The sequence below is a fragment of the Cyprinodon variegatus genome, unplaced genomic scaffold (genome assembly GCF_000732505.1).
Source record: "Cyprinodon variegatus isolate N-32 unplaced genomic scaffold, C_variegatus-1.0 Scaffold499, whole genome shotgun sequence".
NCBI lineage: Eukaryota > Metazoa > Chordata > Actinopteri > Cyprinodontiformes > Cyprinodontidae > Cyprinodon > Cyprinodon variegatus.
This window is the reverse complement of record NW_015150952.1, coordinates 520474-545240: the sequence shown is the minus strand read 5'-3', so window position 1 is coordinate 545240 and position 24767 is coordinate 520474. Positions and strand designations below refer to the sequence as shown.

The 24767-nt window shown below is 37.3% G+C and overlaps 1 protein-coding gene across 7 annotated transcripts in view; it reads left to right on the top strand.

Moving 5' to 3' along the window:
* The window catches only part of dysf (dysferlin), a 100880-nt gene that overhangs the window by 2954 nt on the left and 73159 nt on the right, over positions 1–24767 (top strand). For 6 of the 7 annotated variants that reach the window (XM_015390436.1, XM_015390441.1, XM_015390438.1 and 3 more), the window contains exons 2-11: positions 17718–17773; positions 18333–18424; positions 20982–21087; positions 21381–21504; positions 21629–21885; positions 23145–23273; positions 23368–23430; positions 23551–23601; positions 23707–23737; positions 23823–23938. In XM_015390436.1, the coding sequence (XP_015245922.1) occupies positions 17718–17773; positions 18333–18424; positions 20982–21087; positions 21381–21504; positions 21629–21885; positions 23145–23273; positions 23368–23430; positions 23551–23601; positions 23707–23737; positions 23823–23938 (1025 nt within the window). Of the gene's footprint in view, positions 1–6397; positions 6810–17717; positions 17774–18332; positions 18425–20981; positions 21088–21380; positions 21505–21628; positions 21886–23144; positions 23274–23367; positions 23431–23550; positions 23602–23706; positions 23738–23822; positions 23939–24767 lie in introns of those variants that run through there. The other variant, XM_015390437.1, reaches the window with a different exon arrangement.

Here is a 24767-nt window from a genome sequence, read left to right as displayed (position 1 = left end):
TAATCAATATGTCACTTTGATGTTACTGCATCAGACCTGAAATCTACTGCAAGGAGAATATAAATCCTTATTGACTTGGAAGATTTCAGGATCTCCCAGGATGATCTGAGTAGTGTTGTTGTGTAGTGCGATGTCTGGGTTTCCCTTCTACCGATATATGTCAGGCATTATTTTCTGTGGATTTTACTGCATAAAGCTTTGGGAAAACCTAAGTTAATTTCTCAAAACTGCATTGAACTATAAACAGCATTTTTTATTGTAAATATTTTCTGGCCATATTATAACCAACATATATATTCAAAATATGTGGGGGGACTGCCGACTTAATACGTAGTCAGCAGACTGTTACTGACGACCTTCACAGAGAGGGAAGCAATAAAATGTCAATGCTAGAAAAAAAGGCTGACTGGTCTTGGAGTGCTGTGTCGATTTAATCCCACATCTCTTCCACTTATACAGGAGAATGTTGGAAGGGGAGCAGTCTTAGCAGAGACTCCCAGACACCTCTTTCAGCTTGTTAAAGAGCCAGTCCAGAAAAACATAGTCTCTTCAATATGTCCTGGGTCGTCCCCTGGGCCAGGGGGCATCTAAAACATACGCCTGAGTTACTTCAGCTGACTCCTCTCTATGTCGAGAAACGGCTCTACCCCGAGACTCTCCCAGATGGCCTAGGTCCTCACCCTATCTCTATGGGAGTGCCCAGCCACTCTGCACGGAAAGCTAATTTAAGCCACTTGTACCCAAGATCTTGTTCTTTCATCATTGTCCAGGTTTAATGACCAAAGGTGAGGGTAGGAACGTTAACCTACCGTTAAATCGCAAGCTTTGCCTTTTGGCTTGGCTCATTTCACCCCCCTTTGGCATTACCATTAAAGAAGCTTTTGCACTGATCTGTCTATAAATGTCACTTTGTTCTCCGCTTGTTCCTCTAGTATCCAAGTATGTTAGTGGAAAGTTGAGTTGAAAGAAATTATATTTTGGTTGTGTGGCTTTTGATTTTGAAGTAAAGCCCATTTGAAAATGCGGGAGAAATTCAAAAGACGTTCAGCTCTAGTCAGCGCATCTACTGTAGGTATAAACAAAACTGGACTATCACTTAGTAATTCAAAGCTCTATTGTGATATTAGAGTAAATAAAGTCATATCCCTATAGAGTTTCCTCCAGTCAGAAATGATTTCTGCTTGTTTTTGTCCACTGGGTTTTATAAGCTCAACTGTCCCCCAGGACACTTTACAGCACATGGTGCTTCCTTTTTGCTGACAAGTTGTACAAAGATGCTGATTTAATCTTATAGAAGGAATAGTCCCCTCCCCTAGCATTTTTGATTAAAATATTTACTTTATTCACCACAGTGTGAGTAAATTGATGGGCCAACAAACTCACCTGACCTGTACAATGGTGAGTCTCAATCCTGCTTCTCAGGCAAATGGTCTCCCATTTTTAAATTGGTTTGGTGCACATACCTCGGAATCACGGTGCTCTGTTAAGTGCCAACACTGTTTCAACCAGTATTTTACATCCTCAGCAGTTGCAGCAGTTACAGCAAAGCAGACAATGATAACACAGAGGCACGGTAGAATAAGAGCAAAGTAGAGATATTCTGGACCTTGTCACCCTGGGTACTTTACTAGGGACACTGTTCTTCGTGTTTTAGATTTGTCCCAGATTCAACACCCTTGAAATATTACACATTAGCATAACATTAAGTGCTGGGGAAGACTGTCAAACATCTAATAGCAGCTAGTGCAAGCATAGGAACCCAAAGAGCCAGGATGGTAAATCCAAGCCGTAGTCAGAAAACAGGTCGACGGTCGACAGCATGCAGAATCCAGGTAACAGCCCAGAAACACAGAACAGGCAAACATGGGCGGTCGAAAACTCAGAACTCGGGGGGCAGAAACAGATCAGAAAGAAGTAGAACTAAACACAGGTAACGCTAGAGTTACTCTCGCTTAGAGTCTAGAAAAATCTGGCTCCAAAAGCTAGGGTCCAGAGGCTTAAATAGCAGCAAGAACAGGTGAATACAATAAGGGATAATGAGTGCAGGCAAGAGCAAAGCAGAAGAAAGCAACAAGGAGAAAACCCAGCCTAAAGGTGCCAAGATCATGACATCTGCTTGAACCAGAGACTCTTAAACAAGTGACAATAACTGACCAAAAAGCAGATTTTGAAGGTTTATTCAGAGAAATGGTGAAGAAGGTTTCGGATAATTGACCAGAGGAGAAGAAAGGAAATTGTTCTGAAAGCAGTGAAGAGGAACCCGTGTCTTCTGATTTTTTCTCTCCGGTGGACGGTCTTGTGCTGGATGGAGGGTGGATAGGCAGGGTAGTGGGTCCTGTAGGGAGGAAGTGGGATTGATCCAAGCGAGCTTGGGGGTTCTGTGGAAGGGAGGATGAGTGCAAGGAAGAGTTAGGAGGACTCAGTTGGAGCTTCGCTGAGTTTGACCTGTATACCACTTAGAGAGCAGAACCAACTGGCAGCTTGCTCTAGGAAACTGCTGCAATATAAAGGACCCTGCTGATTTCCGACAAGGAGTACCAACTGTAACAAATCAGCCCACCACCCTGTAAGGAAAAAACCACCAAGAAACCAAACAAAACCTCAAACAAGGATACCTCACTACCAGCTAAACTTTAACAGTCAAAGGCAGTTTTAAACAAATATGTTTTTAACTTTGACTTAAAGGCACTAAGGCTTTCTTTTCACTTACAGTCTTCTGGGAGTTTGTTTCAGATGAGTGGTACATAGGAATTAAATCCTGCTTCTCCATGTTTGGGGATTGGTCTGGCAGGTTTGTACACTGACAACAAATTCGTTATGTATTGAGCTGCTGATCCATTCACTGATTTGTAGATTAGCAGAAGGATGTTAAATTCTATTCTCTGAACTATAGGAAGCCAGTGTAAGGACTTCACAACCGGGCTGGTGGACTCTACTTTCTTTGTTCTAGTAAGAACGCAGGTAGCAGAGTTTTGGATCAGCTGCAGCTGTCTTAAGGACATTTTAGGTAAACCTGTGGACACACTGTTGCAGTAATTCTACTAAAGATAAATGCCTGACTGAATTTTTCACCTGCTTGGACATTAGTCCTTTAATCCTGGAGATGATCTTCAGGTGATAAAAGGCTGATTTAGTAACTACCTTTATGTGCCTCTGGAAGGTCAGGTCTGAGTCCATCATGACACAGAGGTTTCAGCCATAGTCACTGGTTTCTAGCTTTCAGTAGCTGAAGCTGTGAGTTAACTCAGGATCTCTTCTCCTTTTGTAAGAAGATTATTACCTCAGTTTTTGTTTTTTTTTTTGGTGACATGAACCCATTAGAGCAGGTATTCACTATAGGGTTAAGTCATTATTGGTTAAATTACCAGAGTTAATATTTCATTATGTGTTTAATGAAACTCACAAGTTTACCTTTAAAAAAAAAAATCTAAAATAGAATAAATAGCCTTTTTCAATCAATGGAACAGCCCTCTATCTTCACCCTCTCTTCATTGCTTTCATTGCTATTATTAGATCACTGCCCCCCTCTCAGTTACCTGTAATATGAGCCGATGCATTAATAGAGCTCCCTGTTCTACTTGTCTCTGACTTTAAAGTTTTGATCATGTTCAAGCACTATGGTTTCATTGTGTGATGTAGGCTTATGACTATCCAGGCAAACATTTGGACCTGAATAAAACACATCCTGATCAGTTGTTGACTCATTTACTGCTCATCTGTCAGCAACAAATGCTAGCAGTCCTGACTAAATAATTAGAATTTTTTTACCCAGAAATTAGCCTATTCCACTACCCTTTATTTTCATACTAACTGTTAACGTTAGCCAAAAAAAAAAACGTTCCTGTTGTTTCAATTGTATCCCTCTCATAGTACACCTCACCCCATGGGACTCTTATGAATGTCAATCCTTTCCATAAGAATGCTAATATGCAGCAGACAGTTTTGATATCATCAGTGTCACCTATATGAGTTTTGTCTTTAAGAAATTAAGCCTGCATCATCAGGCCTGAATTAAGTTATCAGCTCAACCTTTCTCCAATTCAACATAATTGGTATCAAAACCATTTGCTTGTTTGTGCTGCAAGAATTATATATTTTTTTCAATATGCGTTAATAAACCTTATCCAATTAGGGTAGGTAACAGAGATTGATGTGTTTGTGAGCATGTGTCTCTCTTCATTCCTTTACATAACTGTGAAAAAGCAGATTTAAAAATAAATTTTTATGTTGATCATTAAAAACATAAGAAAGTAGTCATGCAATCTATAGTAATACTAGTCCCTTTATCAACACTAATCTGGTACCGGTATATTTATAACTTGTTTATATGGAAATTTGGAAGATTTTTTAAAGAATTATTTAAAAAATTAAGGCCAACTAAAGAATTCTTTAATTGGCCTTAAATTGTTTTCACTATTTATAGACAGAAAAAAATGGTTTGTCTATGTTAATAATTGTATATAAATGTATCTGTGTAGTGCATAAAGCTGTGTGCTATGTTCATGTGATCATAGCCACCTTTTCTAAAGTATACTGTAATTTGTGGACTTGCTTTTGGGGAGGTTGTGGTTGTTTTACGAGCTGCACCAAACCTGCTGAACTTTGGTCAACAGCTACAACAACTTAAACTTTGATTGAACCCTGAGATTTAGAGGATATGTTTACTGAGACTGCAAGTCTGAATTCCTTGTCTTGTTTCCCCTCCCTAGTGTAGTCTCAGCTGTTGTAAGCAGGGAACCCCTGACTTCAATAAATTGTGAGGAGAACGCGGGGACCGGCAGACTGGGGTGGAGATCTCTAACTGTGCAATTCCTACTTTCCTCACGAGTAAAACTAAATTAATTGTCTCTGTGCCTTCTTTCTTTCCCTGTATGTATGTATGATGTTTTAGGTGCTTAGACCTGACAGTCTAGATCTGACCGGGGCTGCACGGTGGTTTACTTTTGCAGTAAATTTTGTAATTAAATTATTATTTCCTCACATCAAGAAGGTCCAGGGTTTGATCCCTGGACCAGGGTCTTCCTGCATGGAGTTTGCATGTTCTCCCTGTGCATGGAAGAGCTCTCTTCTGGCACTCCAGCTTTTATCCCACAGTGCAAAAACATGACTGTTTTGTTAATTGGCATCTCTTAAGTGTCCTTAGGTGTAAGTGGGTATGAATGGTAGTACATCTTTGTATGTTTTTGTTTTGCCCTGCGATAGACTGGTGACCTGTCCAGGATGTAACTCTCCATACACCCATAGATTCCTTGCGTTAGGCACCAGCCCCACCATGATCTTGACGGACAAGCGGGAGAAGATGGATGGATGGATGGATAATTCCAACCATCTCTAAAATAAAAAAGTCAAATGCAAAAAAGTATTGAGACTGTCCCTGTCCCCACTTCAACTTTAATTTTCTCCTCAGAGTGGCATAAGTTGGCTTTCAGCGATTGAATACAATTGAACACATTTGTAAATGAAAAAAGCAGCCTAAATAACTTCCAAGAAAGATCAACAATATTAAAAAAATGTTTGAATAGCAAGAACTATCCACATCCATCCATCATCTTTTAGATAGAAATATCGGATTCAATTCATGAGAAATAAACGACTGGATATCCCATTTTTTTTATTTTTTTTAATCAGTTTTTCTTCTGTATCTTTTTCAAATAGTCACAATACCCCACAATATTTTAATTTTAACTTCTCGGCTCCGTGTCTACAGTATATGCTTTTATATACAATCTAAATTGTAGATAGAGTTTGTCACCAGTAGGTGACACTATGTTATGGGGTGTGCTAGTTTTTCTAGCAAAAGTGACTTTTGAATAAAATATAATTCATTATCAAATCAAGGTTGGTCAAACAATTTGTCTGAAAAGGTAACTGATGTTGAGTTGAAGCCAAACATCCTGTTGTATATAACTATGTTTTAAAAACCAATAACTGCCTTGAATAAATGTTATAGTTTTCTATAATCAATCTTCACTAAGAGTGGTGATGTATACATTTTTGTTAAAATCTTAAGAAAAAAAAAAAAACAGCAAACTTTCCCAGATTACGGGAAATACTTTAAAGTTATAACAAGTTATAATGTAGCTTGAGACGTTTTGGAAGCAACAGAACTTTATGCCAACTCGCTAAAAAAAACATGCAACTAATATCAGACCTAAGCATTTACCAAAGGAACAAGTTAAAAAAAGGGAGAACAAAGGGACTAAAAACAGATATTATTCTGGCAAATATTTGGTTGAGAAGGAAACATTCAGGAGATAAGAGAGGAAAAGAGCACAGGAAATGTTGAGATTTCCTTTGGATGTGAGGTGTGCGTTCCTGACAGGCGTGTTTGGTTCTTTTTTTTCCACAGTAGATTCAGAGAGAGTCAGAACAAGACAGAAACCATAAAGATCGCTTTAGAAAAGGAGCTTTTAATCTGTAGATTTTAATCGAAGCAGAGCCAAGGGTGGAGGACAATCTGTGGATTATCGGCTTCAGCTTTTGGCATCAAAAACTTCATCTGGTGGAGATCTTTTTATAAACAGCAAAGGACATCTTCATTCTACCAGCCCACTCAAGGTCCATTTCTGTGAATGCCTCTTTATTATTACATAGCTCACTTTTTTGGTTATGTAAGGTCCTGGATCCTTCCTCTGAACTCAGCCACTTTTCATTCATTCAGATCTGAAACTGTGAACTCTGAGGGAGTTCTCTCAGCTTTACAGTCTTCAGAGCCTTGTTTGAATCTGCTTTAGCCATGTTACGCTGCGTCCTTCAGAGGGCTAACAACTTGAGACGTTCAGACCCTCTGGCCAGTGTCACGTTTAGAGGTAAGACAACAGTTTGAGGCTCTGGTGAAACTATGTCAAATCATCCAAAAGCTGCTGTTGCAAAGGTGGAGCATGATTCGCAGAATAATATAAAAAATATATATCCAGCCTATTAAATTCAAGATTTTAGTCCCATTAATTAGGGTTTTTTTGAGATGACCATAAGATTTCTCTAAAAATGTGCCCTTTTCCTGGTTTTGTTAACTTTCTGCTCGAGGATTTAATTAAAACATTTCAGCAAGCATGGAAAATAATTTAAATCAGGCTTATTGTTACTTAAGTTCCAGCAACAGTATCCTACAGTGAAATAGACAATGTTATTTATGTTAGGGAACATGTAAAACTGCTATCAATGCTTATTAACTCTTCAAACAATTAATTGATATTGTTTCTCTTCAATATGTCTTAGAAATCTTTGATCAATTTCTTCAGTTTTGCTTTGATAAAGGTTAGATTGTTCTCAGCTCAATTAAAACATGTAAAAATTAACCTTATATTGTTTTAAAACTAAGCTGTCATGAAATAATGCTCTCTTCTAGTCTGTGGGCCCGATCAATTAAAGCTTTATTTGCCACTGAACAATTTATGCAATTAAACTTAAATTGACATGATTTAAGTAATTCAATTAATTTTAATCTGGATAGATAAAATATCTCAAATAATTTTTTTTTTCAGTTTGGGAAAAGTTTAAGGTAACATAACCATCAATGATAGGCAGAAGAGCTTGTGAAAAAAGTCACAGAAAAAATTAGATATAAACATAGAAGATGCAATTTGTCAATTTTAAATTGATTTAAAGCTAAGATTAGCTTGAACTTTTATGGAATGCTTTTTAATTGTTAAACTTTTAGCTTGTTTGTGAAAAAAACAACAACAATCTAACTACTTGAACAATAATGCCAAGCACTAAATCTCAGCTAAAATGTTAGTTTGGTTAAAATTTTCATATAAACTACAATACATGTTAAAACAACACATCCAACTAGTTAATCTAATAAAATATTGAGCTAAGATAGCAAATTAGTATTGCTAGTAATTGCTGCTAACATGATTAAGTTTTTCCTTTGCAGTATTTCTAAGAGAAATAAGTGTCACTATGACTATAAACAGTCCAAATCTGCTAATTAGCCAACTCATTTGTGCACTATTCACAAATCAAAATTTTATGTCTCCCAGAAACTGTTTTTTTTATTATTAGGAGTGAGTAAGGTCTAGTAATTAGATTAATCTAATTTCTAATTATCTAATTCTAGTTACACCTCACTAGTTTTAAACAGCTGATGACGTAAATGTTTTGGATACAACTGCTCCAACACAATGACTGAGTTACCTTCTGACCATTTTATAAATGTTTGCAAAGTCATTAAAACCACTTATTTCATTCAGGTGATACGATATGTTTGCTCATAACCAAAAAACCAAAAAACAAACAGTAAATGGCAACATGAACACAGTTAAAAAAAAGGTTTTAAAGATAAACAATCACTATTGTTAATTAAGTTAAGTTAAGTTTTATCTTGCAAAAGGTTTAACGCCAAACTATATTAAGGCTTACTGTTAGTAAAGATAAGAAAAAGAAAACAGTCCAAAGTGAAATACTATTGGCTCTGTCAGTTTTGCCACATCAGAAATGATCTGAGTCTCACTGAGCTCACTCCATATCTTGGCTGGACAGATGCTGGTTCTTGTGCTACTCCAGCCTTTCAACCTGTTTAGGCATGAGTCAGAAAAAGCAGGTTCTGAGTTTTGGTTCAGTCTCTTGAATTCATGCATGTTTTTAAACTTTTTCTTGGCAGCCTGTAAAAAAACAAAAAAAAAACAAAATTTGCATGTATGGCGCAACATTGGCTTCACATGCAGGAGTTTTCCCTGCAACTAGAGGGTTTTTGGTTCAAGCCTTGGCTCCGGATTTCATTGTCATTGTGTTCTTGGCAAGACATTTCACCTGAATTGCCTACTGATGGTGGTCAGAGGGACTTGTTGCGCCAGTGTACGGCAGCCTCGCTTCTGTCAGTGAGCCCCAGGTCAGCTGTGGCTCCAATGTAGCTTACCACCATCAGTGTGTGAATGAATGGGTGAATGACTGAATGTAGTGTAAAGTCTCCTGACCGGAAAAAGGACTATATAAACACAGGCCACTTATTTATTACATCAGTTCTATATATGTTAGTGAACAATTGATTATTTTATCAGATATATTATCCTGACTGCTTAGCTTATAGAATATAAACTAACAATGATCCACACTCACCAGCATTAGTACATGTTATTTATAAGGAATGTCTCAATAGAACTTTTTCATTTGCGATACAATTCCAGCAATTCAGCTTTGCTTATTGAGCAATATTGATCCTATGCAATATCAGCACAAATAATACATTACGATTATCACTCATTTATAGATTGGAATGTTAGAAAAAGCTTAAACTGATATTACTCAAATAGAAAACAATAATAAACAGCAACTGGTATGAGAACAGCTGATCCATTTATTATTAACCAATGGGTTACGGTAAATTTAAACAGAAGCAAAGTGATTGTAGCAGCATGCTTATATTGGATGAATCAGATGCAGGCGGTTATATTCTAATAATACTTTTTAAGCTGATATCGGACTGATTTTTGCTATCAATATCAGATCTGGACATCCCTAGTTTATCGTTATTTATTTATAGCGGTTCTTGCCCCACCAGAGTACACCTCTAAAATCTAGAAACTGAAGTACTGTTAATTAGAAACTATATCAAGCTACACTGGTCTAAAATATGATTTCAGATGTTTAAACAAAATAGTTTGGCTTCATTCAGCCTCCAGCTTACATAAATGAGATAATTTAAGACTGAAAGGCAAACAAAGTCTTAGCAGCCAATCTACCTGCCCCCCATCCTCTTGTTTGTCCAAGTATTTTTCTGTACTTTCCATAAGTTGGTGTTTGCCTCCTTAATGAGATGAACTCTGCTCCTAACTTCCTGCCTTTGTCCTACCACAATTTCCTGGTGCCATCAGACATTTACCTTCCCACTGCAGCCTGAGCTTACAACTAATATGACTGCAAAATAAAGTATTCCACCAAGACCAGTGCAAGTCTTAAATGTAAAAGGAATTATGTCATTGACAAAAAACAGCCCTCATTTAATATTTTCAACAGCAAAAAAAAATTCTACCTCAGTGGGAGCTACCATGGAACTAAAAACCGAATTTTATTAATGAGGTTGGTTTCTCTTTCCTGATATATGAATTGGATTTGCTTTCGAAAGCTTGAACGTAAACTGACAAAGCAATGCTAAAGTTACTTAAACATAACTTTTATCATGATCTAAGACACCATAACAGGAAGGCAGAGGATTTTCTGTTTTACAAATAAGACTCTGAAAAGTTTGGTGTGGTCATGCATTTTATTTGGAAATTTCCATTTCGGCTAGGAACAATTTAAAAGCTAAAACTGTGTTCATGTTTTTACAAATGCCTGCAGCTTAGTCAGATTTGATGGAGGGCATATTTTGTTATTAAAATTATTAATTTTCAGTTCTTGCCACAGACTCTATAGGATTTAAATCAGTGCTTTAACTACCTCATCTAAAGCCCTCTTATAACCTACAATTATTTTGCCTCTTCTATTGGCTGATCTTTCTGTATTTAGCTCTGTCTACTGAAACATTGTTCAACTGCATGATGTTTTACAGTAGGCATGGTGTGTTTGGTGTTATGTACTGTACAGTGGTAGTTTTGTTTTTTGTTGAGGAAATTCTCCATTCTGATCAAATTTTGTATGTTAGCTGTGTCCCCTACATGGCTTGTAGCAAAGACCAAAAATAGACTCCTTACTTCTGTCTTTCCTTACTGTCTTTATTTAGACTAAGACAACTTTTGTCATTTTGAATACACAGAGTGTAAACAAAACAAGATTTCTTTATGTACAGCATTTATGAAATTTCCATTTTTTTAAGTGCAGCAGCGATCCAATGTAAACAGTGTGGAAGAAAAAATGGTACAAAAAAACACATTTATATGGAAGTTCAGAGCATCAATACAGTATATATATGGTGAAACTATGCAGTACTTTTGGTTTGCAGTTAACAGTGTGATGCAGAGTCTGAGACATTATAACAGTTCAGCAGTCTGATGTCAGTGGGGAAGAAACTGTTGCAGAATCTGCTGGCCTGCATTGAATGCTGCAAAGTCTCTACCCAGAGGGCAGCAGGGAGATCAGTCCATGGTGAGGTTATTCTGAGCATTTGTTTATAAAGGAGAGATTTATGGAAATGCCAGCTAATACCTTTAGTGTGTGTTTCTGCAACTCTTACGGAGTTTCTCTTGTTTGCTAAATAAAGCTCTGCTGTCCCAGCCTGTCATCATTGGTTGACAGCCATATTCCTTTAGATTTGTAATTGTACCAGACCCTTTATGATTTGGAAGATGGACTAAAAAGAGCTCTATGTGATTTTCCAAATAAGGGATTTAAAAAGGTTTTTAAAAACCTTAATGACCTGCCTGCCTGATCCATTAACTGTATTTGCGGCATCTGAGTGGTAGATTTATTGAATAACAAACTGCAGTGACTTTGGGCAGGGTTTTAAAAGAACGAGCCAAAAAAGGTTAACAATAATTTATAAAAAAAATATAAATTTACTAAGAAGAGAAAATGTAGGGCAGTAATGAGCGGCAGAGTTAATGGATACGTCTGTTTAAGGAAGAATTAACTCTTAGCTAGCCCAACTTGGGGTTGTGTCCTCTCCATCACGCAGTCCTTTCCGTCGCCAGCAGGCCGATCCTCCGCGGCCACAGGTGAATAAAAGCAGCAATCCAGCCACTCATACTCAAACACCCGTCCGTTCCTCAACGGCACCAAGTTGGATAAATCTCCAAAGCAACCTGTCCTTTAGTCCCACCACTCTGCTGCTCGTACACCTGTGATCTGTCCGGCTTCATGGTCCTTCAACTGCACAGCTACCTTTTTATTACCAGCTTCCCGGTTTGCATGCTGCTTAGCCGATGGTGAACACCTGTGCCGCTCCAGTGGGGGTCTCTGGGTATGAGTGGTAACGTCACCTCAAAACTAAAACATAATCAGAAAAACATGCAACACAACAACCCAAAAACTAACCCAAGCTAAATTTAATAAGAAAAGTATATGACTTAAAATATAACAAGAAAATCCAAATCAGAAAAAAAACACATGAAATTAACTCAAAAAGGAAAAAAGAGGCAGCATTACCACATGTTCTACATGAGGTTTGTTTACTTACCTTTTTTGACAAACCTCTGAGGCCTTCACATATCAGCTACATTCATATTGACATTATGCTAAATAATCTTTTCTGAAAAACATTTAATTTTTTTTTCACTTTACAGTTATGCGTCTTTTTGTGTTGGTGTGTCCCACTAAAATACTTTGATATTTGATAGTAACTTAATAACATATGGAAAAGTCAGCAGGGAAGAAATACTTTTGCAAAAGCATTAAAACCAGTAAACAGTGTTGGACAGCACTTTTACTTGCCTTATCCTGTTTAACAACACCAGACATTTTTTTATCAAACAGTTTGTGAGCTTTAACCATTCAGGGCCTGAACAAGTCCTTCAACTGTGGAAAACAGATACCATGTCCATTTATAGCAATTACGATAGAGCAGCAAGGAAACAGTGGGAGGAGAACCAGCAGAGCTGTCATTTGAAGGCAATAAATCCTAGTTAGAATATAAACAAAGGAAGGGATGGATAAGAGGGCTGCTGTCAGTACTGGAACATAAGATATATACTCTTTGTCTAGAAGCAGATTTCTTTATTTGGAAAATAAATAGTTCTGGCCTAAGATCCCTATTGACCCACATTGTATTTAACAAGTATTAAGTCTGGGTTGTTTCCATCTTTAGTGTGCACATGTGTCTGCAAATGCAAAGGTGATAGAGTTTGTCAGCTTGTGCTTGTGTTTGTGTGCTCAAAAAAAGGATTTCCTGACAAACAAGTTTTCACCCCTGTCCAAACAGAGATTAAAAATGTATAATTTCTGCCCTGTGCTGATTATAATCTGAAATTGTTGCCATGCAGTGGGACGATTGTACAAAATTTGATTTCTTTAATGGTGTTAGTGTACAATGGTGCCACAAGAAAAGACTAAGCTACTCACTGGCTTCAGATCCCAAGATAACACATGCAGTAATGCACACTGACAGACAGACAAACATGGGCCAGGCATATCTAAACTTAGGTTTCCCATGCGCAGTTCACTCAGTGCCCTGTTCTATTCTAAGAACTTGACAGAAAACGTGCCAAGTTGAACCAGCCAGGAAGTCAGCGCTGCGTTACTTCCTCTCAGATTCAAACTAAGATACCAACCCAAGGGGACATTTAGGTCTTCACACACATACAAAATAATGTAACCTCTCGACCTGTGTATGGAAGGGTGGAGATGTTTTTTAAGATATCCTCTAAGAACACAGGTCCAGTTACGTAGGTGCTACTCAGTGAATGTGTGTGCGTTTTCTTGGCCGTGTTTTTGTCCAAATTTTGTGTGTTGGTTTGCATCCTGAAAGTGGATGATGGAAGTGTGAAAAACAGGAAAGCAAACACACTTTTAAGGGTTTGCATAACAAGGGGTGGAGGATAGAGTGTTTGTTTTTTTTTACATCAAGAAAACAGCCAAGTGATTAAAGGTCATTTAGTACAAATAGTTGACTGGTTTGCAACAAGGTTTATAATTTTTTTAAAATATTTCAATACAGAAAAGAAACTTTAATTCTCTCTTATCCTCCCCACAATTTTACCTGTTATGTGACACCTAGTTAGTTTCTACATAAATGTCTTTTATATTAACCTTGCATACTGGCATTAAAGACCCAGAGTTAAAAGAGATACAATCTTTTTTAGATTTTTACTAAATGGATTTTAGGAATTAAAGGACAGAGCGACAGATGGACAGACTTTATCTGGAGTCATAAAGGTCGTTGGTTCAGTCCGTCATAGTATGGGTGGATCCACCTTCACGAACGGTGGGTCATAACCAAAAGTACAAGATCCCTAACATTTAGATCAGGAAGTGAGCTACCTCTGCTGGATGGCTAGACTTATTTTTGATGGCTTGAATACACTGTGTGATTTAGGGCCATCATAGAAGAAATATGTCAATTGACAATATGGAAAAATCTTTAGTGATGACTTTGAAATGAGACAAGTTCAAGGAGAGTGGTGTCAGCATCCTGTGACCAAAGATAACCTGCAGTAAATATTAGTCTCAGATATTTGAAATGACTATCTCACAGTGTGACAGTTGCTACAACCTATTTCTATCGATCAGCTGTTAGAAGTTCACTTTTCATCTCATCGTTTTATGCAGTCCTTGTATTTGGGTCTTTTTCATTTTTTATCTAATCAGATCTATTGAAAAATTATAGAATATAGGTGATATACTGTAAAGGCTAACTGCTAATAGATAAAAAGGAAAAATACAAAGCTCCAATTCTGACAGCAACATCTCAATTTGGCCTTTTTCTGCATCCACATCCTTTTCCACATTTTCCTCATTCCCCCTTTCGAAAGATTTGCTCTGATGTAGTTACAGGCTGCAACTACAAGAATAACATCTTCATACTGTTTTATTTTGTTTGTCTTGGGTGGCAGAGGTGAAAGCTGTGCGCCAATGTTCTTCACATTAATGAAGTTGATTATTGTTGCACACCAAATAAATACTAAGCAACTGTTAAATGTGCTCATATCAAAGTTGATGCTGAATTAAAGTTTATCAATTTTACATATTTTGTGATTCAGTAGTTGTATATGCCTGCTAAAATCTCACAGTTTATAAAGGCCATTAGAAGTTTAGAGTTTCCTCATTTAGGGAGAAATTTTAAGTAGTGGGCAAACTCAGGTATTTATATTACTTTGATAGAGGTGGATTTATGACATTTGGGGCCCTAGGCAAAGACAGGCAGGGGGCCCTCTGAATTGAGAAGACAACAAATAAAACTGACGCATTATACAGACACAGAATTTTTTTATAGAATAGACATATATCATTTGTTCTATATTTTGTCCGTCTCTTCTTGTCCCTTTTCTTATTGTTTTCCTCTATATGTTTTTTGTACTCAAAAGGAATGAAAGTTTTTTTTCAATCACTAAGCTCACTTAGCTGATTGCTCTTTCCTGTGTTTTCAAAAACACTATGCCAAAATTAAATAACGCAGTCCTTCTTTTCACTGTAGACAAGCCATGATCTGCTTATCTGTTCTTTATTTTTTATTTGTATGAAATAATAGCTGCATGAATCATGACAACAGAAGAGATAGAGGAGACTGGGGGCAGGGTTACCAATGTACTTGCTCTGGAGACCAGAGTTCGGTGCTTTAATAGGTTTTTGCCAAAATCTCCACAAGCAGAAAAAAGTCGCTAGATATGGCGCTAGATGCTTTTTTTTTTAAATAACAGTGCTAGAAGGGTCTGAAAAGTCGCCAAATATAGCAACAAATGCGCAAAGTTTACAACACTGCTCTTTCCATTGTTTGTTTTCAAATGGTTTGCTGCTGTTTGTTTGGATCAAAAACAAAAGCTGTAATTAATGTGCACAAATAAGGAATAGTTGTATGAATCATACATGTAAACAGAGCTTTATGGGACCCCCAGGAACGTGGGACCCTAGCAACTGCCTAGTAATGCCTTATGGTAAATCCCCCCTGGCTTAGGATGACTCCTTTTGGTTTGCAATTTTCACTTTTTTGGGAGGTCAACTATCGGCAAATGTAGAACTTGCTTAGGTTACAACATATCTGCTGGAAAGAGATGGAGGGGTAATTTGGTTTTTCCTTTTGGACTGGTAACCTGCATCATTTCAGCCTAAGAGTTGGAAATTGGAATAATAGCTGGATAGATCATCTATGGACCTGGTACTGTGGGACAATTGGTGGTGTTGTGTCCAGCTGCCTCTTGAACAAGACAATGAACATTGTTTTTATTTCCTACAGATCTAACTTTGTGTCTGGATCTGTTCCTCTTTTTGCTCAAAACTGTTAAAAAATAATGATAAGGTCTTTGTCAGCAACCAGTGATGATTCAAGTCCCCATGTGTGCTTAAAGTTCGTCACGGTGTCCTGAAATGGCCTGTGTATAAATAAGCTGAGCTGTATTTAGGTGTTCAGATTCCCTCTGTGGTTGATAACATATTCTGGTTGTTCATTGTTCCATTTTCTGTCTGACAGGCAGGAAATCAGAGCACAGGACTTCATGTTACAGGAAGTGATAGAGAGATAAAACACACACACACACACACACACACACACATAAAGACATTGTTTATTTGTCATCCGTATTTGAGAAAAAACAGAACTATGGAAAAATCACCTCAGTCGGACCTTTCCCTGTATGATCGCCTCCGTCACTGGAACCACCAGTCCTAACAAGATAAAGGGTTTTATTTGAATAAGAAACAAGCTTTGAAATTTTGCTATAGTTGGATCTGAATAGTTTTGACATAATCCAGATTTGATACAGTCATTAAGTATCAATAATGTCCTATGCAAGACAGCTCAAAGGGCAGCTCAATAAACATGAAGGAGTGATTCGAGTCTATGATCAGTAAAGGCGGATCCCTCTCCATAATATGTTTAATAACAGTGATACAGTGCCAGAATATTATTAGATCTGAATCTTTTTATGTATCAGTATGATGGCAGAGTGATGCTGTTGGTTCCCTTTGTTCTGCAAAACAGGAAGGAAACTCCATGACAAACAGGGATAGGATTTCTTTACATTTCTTTCTACATTGCCCCCAAATTTCTTTCTTCCAACCTTGAAGATAAATTATTTAAGCACTTGTTCTTTTTTAGTTGACGTTTTTCGAGTGATAATTGATACTGAGGTTGTGCAGAGATTCATATTTCCCGGTCTAAGCAAAAATAAGGTATATTAAGACTTCACTTTAAAAGTTATGGCAAGTTTTTTAAAGGTTTAATTTTTCAAAATCATGCAGTTGCATAATAATTTTACATTTCAACTCAGATTTTTTGGAATGTTTTAAAAATGTCTTTGAAAATGTTCTAGTTTCGATCACTTTTTGTTGTGTTTTACTTAAAATATTTACATGTCAAATAATCAATCCAGACAAATATTTCAAATACTGCGCTTGCTAAAAAAACACAGTATGCCATGCACTACCTTTGGTTGTTGTCCTTTGTTTTAGCTGGCTGTTTTCCTCCTGCTGCTCTGCTCCTCTCTGTTAATTAGGTGAGCAGCTTCACCTGCGGCTGCCCAGTTAGCAACAGATATGTTCCACTCTCAGTCTCCACCAGATTGTCTTTTCTTGTCTATTCCAACTCATTGTCTGTACCGCCTGTTTTCCTTGCGTTCCTGTGCCCACGCTGCCCCACCTGGTTCTCATCCGCTTCTGTTTGTGGTGACCACCGGGACTTCCTCTACCTGCTTCCAGCCTGTTCAGCCTGTTACCAGCCTTTTAGCCATCTCTTGCCCTTCCAGACTACCACCACCCTGTTAGCCTGCATTTCCAGTTCAGTCTATCAACCATAACTTTAAATGAACCTTTTATGCACAACACGGCACCTTGTTGTATTATTGGGTTCACTTTCAGTTTCTTTACAGCATAATAGTCTTTAATGAATTCTTAGCTACAATGTAATCTTTTTTTAATGATTTTTTGGCCTATTTCTAGAGAATTTCAACATTATTCCAAAATTAAAGTGACCATCGAAAATATGCAGACAGAATCAAAGTATGAAACGTCTATGTTAAATTCAAGAAAATCTACAAAAATTTCTAATATTGTACTTTGGTTAAACGCTGAAACAGTTAGTTCTGAGTTTGTGTCCTAAAATCTCTCTACATGCGTATGTAAAGGCATTGTTAGCTACGGTCTCTTTCTTGTACTATATGCAATTTATCTAACATTCGCTATATTTGTTTCAGGGTCAAAGAAGAAGACTAAGGTCATTAAAAACAATCCCAACCCAGTCTGGAATGAGGTGAGTTTTATATGTAACTTTGTGATCTTCAACAATTTTGGTTAAAAAAATGTATTTACAAAATAATGACAACAAAAAGAAAGGTAATGTTGCTAGTAGTCATGCAAGATTTGCTGTGCCAGGAACTAATTACGTAGATTTCTTTTTTTTTTTTTTCACAAATCTGACTTGTGATGGATTTTTTTTCCTTTACATTTGCTCAGGTTTTCATTAATATTTTTACATCCATGTTTTTACATGCAGATTTCGGACTGAATGGAAATGTTTTTTTTTATTATAAAAGCTATACCAGAAATTTGTTGAATAAGGAAACACATTTTTAAGCAAAGTCATTTACATTACATTTTTTGCAAACAGCTACACTCCAGTAACAACATAGCCGACTGTACAAGGGGAATCACACTGTCATGCAAAGATGACTCTATAATCATCTTTATCACATCTAGGAACAGTTCAGAGACAATGTTAAAGTACATATTATATTTTGAGCATTAAATGTATATTTTATCATGCAGTCATAACATTTTCATGCTATTGTTATGTTGTGTCCACTCGTTAGGGTTTTGAATGGGATCTGAAGGGGATTCCTCTGGACTCTGGAGCAGAGATTCACTGTGTGGTCAAAGACCATGAGAAAATGGGAAGAAACAGGTACAAAAAGCCTAATTTTTTTCAAATGCTTTTATATAAGTTAAATATTTATGTATTTAATAGTCAACATGGGTGAATTTTTTGACAAATTCAATTCAATGAAAAAATATTTTAGAATCCCAAAGAGTTTCTGTGCACAAGCCTTCATCTGGGGCTGACACCATCCAGTTTCCTCTTCGCTTGACTTCTGAAGACAGACAGGTTGTAGGGGGAGGGAGCAGCACCAGCTCTGAATAAACACATAGAAACAAGAGGGTTCACAGTAGAGGTGAAAGATGAAGCATTTTAGGTTTAACAGAGAAGCTTTGGGTATAAGGAGGGAAGGATGTCCATTTGCTTGTGGTTAGAAGGGAAGGATGCTGAGCATGTTCTTGAACTTAACTTATTGAAAAATGTATTTAATTAATTGTCTCTGTCCCAGATTTCCATCTGTATCATCCACCTTTAAAATGAAGCCTGAGATCTTTTTAATCCCTGACCACATATTCTGATATGGTTCTGCTGGAGCTTGTGTTCCAGCCTCATTCTGTATGCCTCCTCAAATCTTGGCCTTAAGTTGCTTCTGTATATTTCTCAATATGTCCCTGTCCCCCATCCTGAAGGTTCTGTTTTTTCTTGTTTAGCAGTTCCTTCCAATCACCAATCATCCAGGGCTTATTTTCAGGGAAGCATTTAACTGTTCTGGTAGGGATGATGTTATCTACAAAGAAGTTTATGTAGTCAGTCACACATTCAGTCGTTGCACTGATGTCCTCTCTATGTGGCAGACACAGTGCATCCCAGTTTGTACCCTCGACACAACCTTGCAGGGCTTCTTCAGCTTCCTTTGACCATCTCCTTACAGTTCTTTAGAATGCAGGTTTTCTTTTTTAAAGTGGCTTATACTCTGAGAAAATAAGAACAAGAATTGTCTTCTAACTTCTTACTTCAATGATGGATGGAAACAATTGCTGGAATTTTTGCTCCTCTCTCTTCACCTTGCTTCTGCTCTGCATCCTTTGTGCTGTTCCCCGGTGTTCCCTTGCCGTGGTTGCTACTGTTACCATCATAATAATTATAGCAAATAATATACTGACAAAAATTCTTCTAGTTGCACAGCATCCAACACTAGAGCCAAAAAAAACATTGAAAAAAGAAACTGAGCATCCAATGTAAGAACTAAAGTTAAAGAACATCAGAATCAAGCTACAGTAGCAGAGCAACTCCAACATGTAGCCACCTTTTATTATGCAACTCTAGAACATGATTTTTGTCTACTACAATGTAACAGCATATAGAGGTGTGTTTTGATGTATCTTTAAATATTAATTTATAAACTAAAGAGCACAAACTAAATCTAAAAAAAAATATGCAGTGTATTTTTCAGACCACTTAAAAAGTTTAATTTGTCTTTAGTACCAATTCAAAGTGAATTAAATTAGATAATAAAATGATATTGCAGAGAAGTCAAAGAAATCGCATGAAATTTCCTGAACAAGTACTAACAGAAAGGAACAATTCGGCATTAACCAAAGGAAGCATATACAGTGATGTTATTGGCAAATAATAATAACAATTGACTCTCCACACAGCAGTCTAGACCTATACAGTATGTACATCTATAAGAATTAGGATTTGTTTAGAATTTTTTTGAATGGATCTTGATGGAAGCTTGACCAAATTCCTGAATGGATTTTTTTGTGGTAATCCACATTTTAATAACATGTTTTATTCATTCCACTGAACCTTCTCTTTATTTGCTGTAATACAGCACTCTGTGATAATCCGGCCTCTTTAACAATTAAGTTGTGTGGCTTATCCTTCCTTTATATGGTGTAAATGAGTGACATCAGACAACAACCATGTCAGCAACTTCCAATAAAATTGTGTTGACCATGACATAGAATTTAATCTTTAAAAATCATACTCTAATGACCCTAATTTATATTCTAACTGGTTTTTATGTTTCCATCCTCTGAAAGAAGTACCCAGCTTTTTAAAACTACAATAATGATAAGATTGAAATATTTTAAACATAATGATAGCCAATATAACAAAAAATCACCTCCCACTCTACTAAATATTTAGATACTGCATGTAGTAGTCTTAAACGAAGTCCCTTTATGGCAGCTTACTGAACTATTGGGTCCTGCAGCTGGTCAGTAGAAACTTTATATGTAATGACACTTTTTTTTTTTTTACTTTGCTTTCATTTTGGCCCAAAGTGAGATATATGAAAATGTATGTTTTTAAATTGTATTAATATTCGTATTGTATACTGTAATGTTCATTGTTGTCAGAGGATCCTCAGTCCTGCAGAACCACATAATATAAACTGAAACACCAATAGTTGAAAAATCCCAATGGTCGTTATCTGAGTTTGCAAGGACTACAGTCTGTGTATTAAATTACTTTTCCATTGACTCACTACTTCCTTGTATCCATCTCTCTATGGCAAACTGATTATCCATGTCAGGAAACTATGACATTGTGTATTGTCTACTGAGAGGGTATTTCCTTTGTCCTTGAAATGTTAAGAAAAATCAATGAAAATGTTTTCCTTAATTGGTTTCATCAGGTTTCTGGGTGAATGTCGGCTGGGTCTCCGAGATGTTCTCAATTCGCCCAACTTTGCCGCCACCTTCACTGTCTCGCTGTTGGACACAAAGAGAAACAATACGGGGGTGAGCCCTTCAAACCCTGCACCTTCAACATGTTGATCTTTCTGTCCCATGAGTGCAAGAGGAAATATAAAGCAATCTAAAGAGCATATCAGGGATTTAGAAGGAAGAAAGATTTTGACGTTTCCCTTATATGATTCCTACATTTTCACTTTGGTTCATAATTCATTTGCTGCATCACTACAGTTGCTGTATGAAGTGTGTCCTTACTTTTACCTTTAGTGCAATCATTTGCCACTGTTGTAGAGTTGGTTTCACGGTCGGTATTAACCCATTGAATGCTTTGCCTCCACCAGGCCACGCTGACCCTGCAGGTCTCCTACATCCCTCCTGCAGGATCAGCTCCGATTTTCCATCCTCCCCCGCAGCCCGAGTCTCTTCCTCACAGCAATCCCAACATAGAGCTGGACACAGTTACAAGTAATATGATCAGTGTTTAAGTTAAACAATAATATTACAGAGCTATTTTAGATGACACCAGTTGTTTTTGACCTAATAAAAACTGTCCTTATGTTCTCCATCTGGCAACTTCTGCCTGAAAAAGTGATTTCCCTGGATACTCTGGGTGAGGAGGACACAGAGAGTATGATCATGGTGGAGCCTGCAGAGGACCCAGGAATTGACGACAGCCGCTCTATGGTGATTGTTGGCCCCCAGGGGCCTCCAGGGCAGGAGTCTCCCACTGCCCACACACCCAAACGCTCCCCGCCAGCCTATAACACCCATGGAGGACTGAGGAAGAGGAAGAGAGGAGCCAGCAGTCAGCCCAAACAGCTGCCTAACAAACCTCAGGACATACAGGTTGGGTGTAAACAAAACAATAAAAATAACTCACAGCAATACTAACTTCATATGTTTTAAATCTTGTTTTTAAGTCATGTATCTGTAACATTAAAGTAAAATATATTGCAGTGTTAGATGACTTCAAAAGCTTCTTTGTTATAAAAGTCATATCAGATATGAGTTAATATTGAAAAGTCAAGAAAAAAATGGTCCGTTAAAACCTTTTAGAATACAAAGGCAAATTTAAGGATAGATAAAAGAAAAAAAAGGAACTGGGTAAACTACAAATGTATGGAACAAAATAAAACATTTTGAAATAAGGCGAAGAGAAATCTAAACAGAAAGTCAAAGAACTTTGAACAAATGTCAGGTTTCATATAATGAATTCCGGGTGTGTAATGCAGATTAACTTTAGCAGAATTGAAAGAAGGATATTACAAAAATATGTTTAATACAGGGCTCTGCCTCATTGATTTACATTAAGTTTATATAAGGCTTTTTTTTATAAGGCTTTTTCTGATCCAGGAATGTTCTCTATGCCCTAAATCCTATAAATATAATGAAATTGTATCTGATACAATGATATAATGATACAATACTGTATATATATTGTTTATTCTTAATGCACCTTTTTCCTCCTTGTTTTCACCTTCTTTAATTACTATACCAATATGTGACCAGTGAATTTCTCCGCTGTGAGATCAATAAAGCTCATCTAATCTAATTTAACATGCTGAAACCAGCCTACTGCTGTTCCTTTGATCCCTATTTATGAGGTTTCAAACTCAAATCTACGAGGGCCAGTCTCCTAAGATCCCTTCCTTGACCTACTCACTTGAAAAGAGAATGGATAAACTACATCATTATTAGCAGGTGATCTCTTGTACTGCGCTCATACTTTACACTAGGTGTGTTAAAGCAGGAAGATGTCAACAAGAAGTTACATTGGTCCTCAAGGATTTGAGTTTGAGACCCCTGTTAGAGCATGATTGAACCTTTGTAGGACATAACTGTAAAAAGCTCCTCTAAATTTTACAATAATCTTTGAAAGAAACATAATGTAAACTTGTCCGGCATCAGTCACTGACAAAATATCATTAGTGATTATCATATACGGTAGCTGTAACAGGTTCTTGAGTCAGACAAATGGTTTGACCTGTTTCACAATAAACACTTTTTGTCAACTTATTTTTTTTACTGACCAAATTTTTCAAGTATGTCCAGTTTAAGTCTTTTTTTTTTTTTTGCTGAGCACTTAAAAAACCCTCTCTTTTCAGATTCGTGTTCGGGTCATTGAAGCACGACAGTTACCAGGAGTCAACATCAAACCTGTTGTGAAGGTCGCTGTAGGCGGACAGTCTAAGAGGACCCGCATCAGAAAGGGAAACAACCCGGTCTTTGATGAAGTAAGCAGCTCTTCCTGCCACGATCCTTTTATTCTGACGTCATGTGTCTGTTAGTCTCCCTTAAACTGAAATATTTTCCGGTTTCTATCTGCAGACATTTTTCCTAAACTTTTATGAGACACCATCAGACTTGTTTGATGAACCCATCTTCATCACTGTAAGTTTAGATTTTGGTTTATGGAAGCATTTAGCACAATGTTTGCGAGTTAATAAGACGAGAAAAATAAATTTTAATTCATAATAAAGATTTTGATTAATTCAATATCTTCCTATACAGGTGTGTGACTCTCGCTCACTTAGAACTGATGCCGTGGTTGGTGAATTTAAGGTAAAATACACCTTAGACTTTCTATTTATGTTTTTACACAAAGTTCAATAATGACAGCAAATCCAAGGCTTACCTAAATCTAAAATCGATTCTTGCTTTCCACAGCTGGATGTTGGCACTGTGTACAACGAGCACAGTAAGCATGTTTTTTAATAGTCCTCAGGTTGTTATTAATAGAGTATTTTGCAGCTATAACCCACAAACTTGTTGCTACCTTTCAGGACATTGCTTCTTAAGAAAATGGTTGCTGCTGTGTGACCCTGACGATCTATCGGCCGGGGTCAGAGGTTACCTGAAAGTCAGCGTCTTTGTCCTGGCATCTGGAGACGAACCACCGGTGAGACTGATATTGAAAAGTGGCAGTGACATGGTTTTTTGCAGGAGTCCTAAAAATAAAAACACTGACTCCTCTTTAGATTTACCACTTTCATTGTCTGGTCCTTGCAACAGATTTCTACTATGGTAACAGAAACTTTACTTTGCTATGCAAAATATGTCTCTACATTACTTGGAAGTACCTTATATATTAAAATTGAAAATATATTGTCACATATTTAAAAGCCCTATGAGATTAATAAGATACTGTAATCTGGTATTGTAAAGTAGGTGTTAATAATACTGCACTGGTGCATATATATTTGTAAAGAAGGTACCAGGATGCTGAGTGAAATCCTGTTCAAATCCAACCATCCCTAAATGTCCTCCAGTGGAAGGATAGAAAATTAAAATAAATGTATGAAAACTTAGTGTGTGAAAGGGTCCTGTGATCCAAGATCCTGAAACATCTAAATGCTAAAAACCCAGAACACCTGAATATTTTAAAAGGTTGAAAGTTCTGTCATTCAGGAGAGGCTCTGAGTTGAGCCTTTGCTCCTCCACATCCAGAGGAGTCAGCTGAGGAGGCTCAGATAGGTGGAAGGTGCCCCCTGGACACCTTCCTGTGGAGGTTTTTCAAGCATGTCCCACCGTCAGGAGGCCAAGAGGACAACTTAGGACACAATGGAGGAATCGTGCCTCTTGACTGGTCTGGGGGCCCCTCAGGCTTCCCCCAGCAGAGCTGGAGGAGGTGTCTGGGCAGAGGGAAGTAATATCTGCTGATATCGCTGCCTCCACGATCCAGTCATGGATGTAGCTAAAGACGATTTTGCATAGCGGTATTCAACATT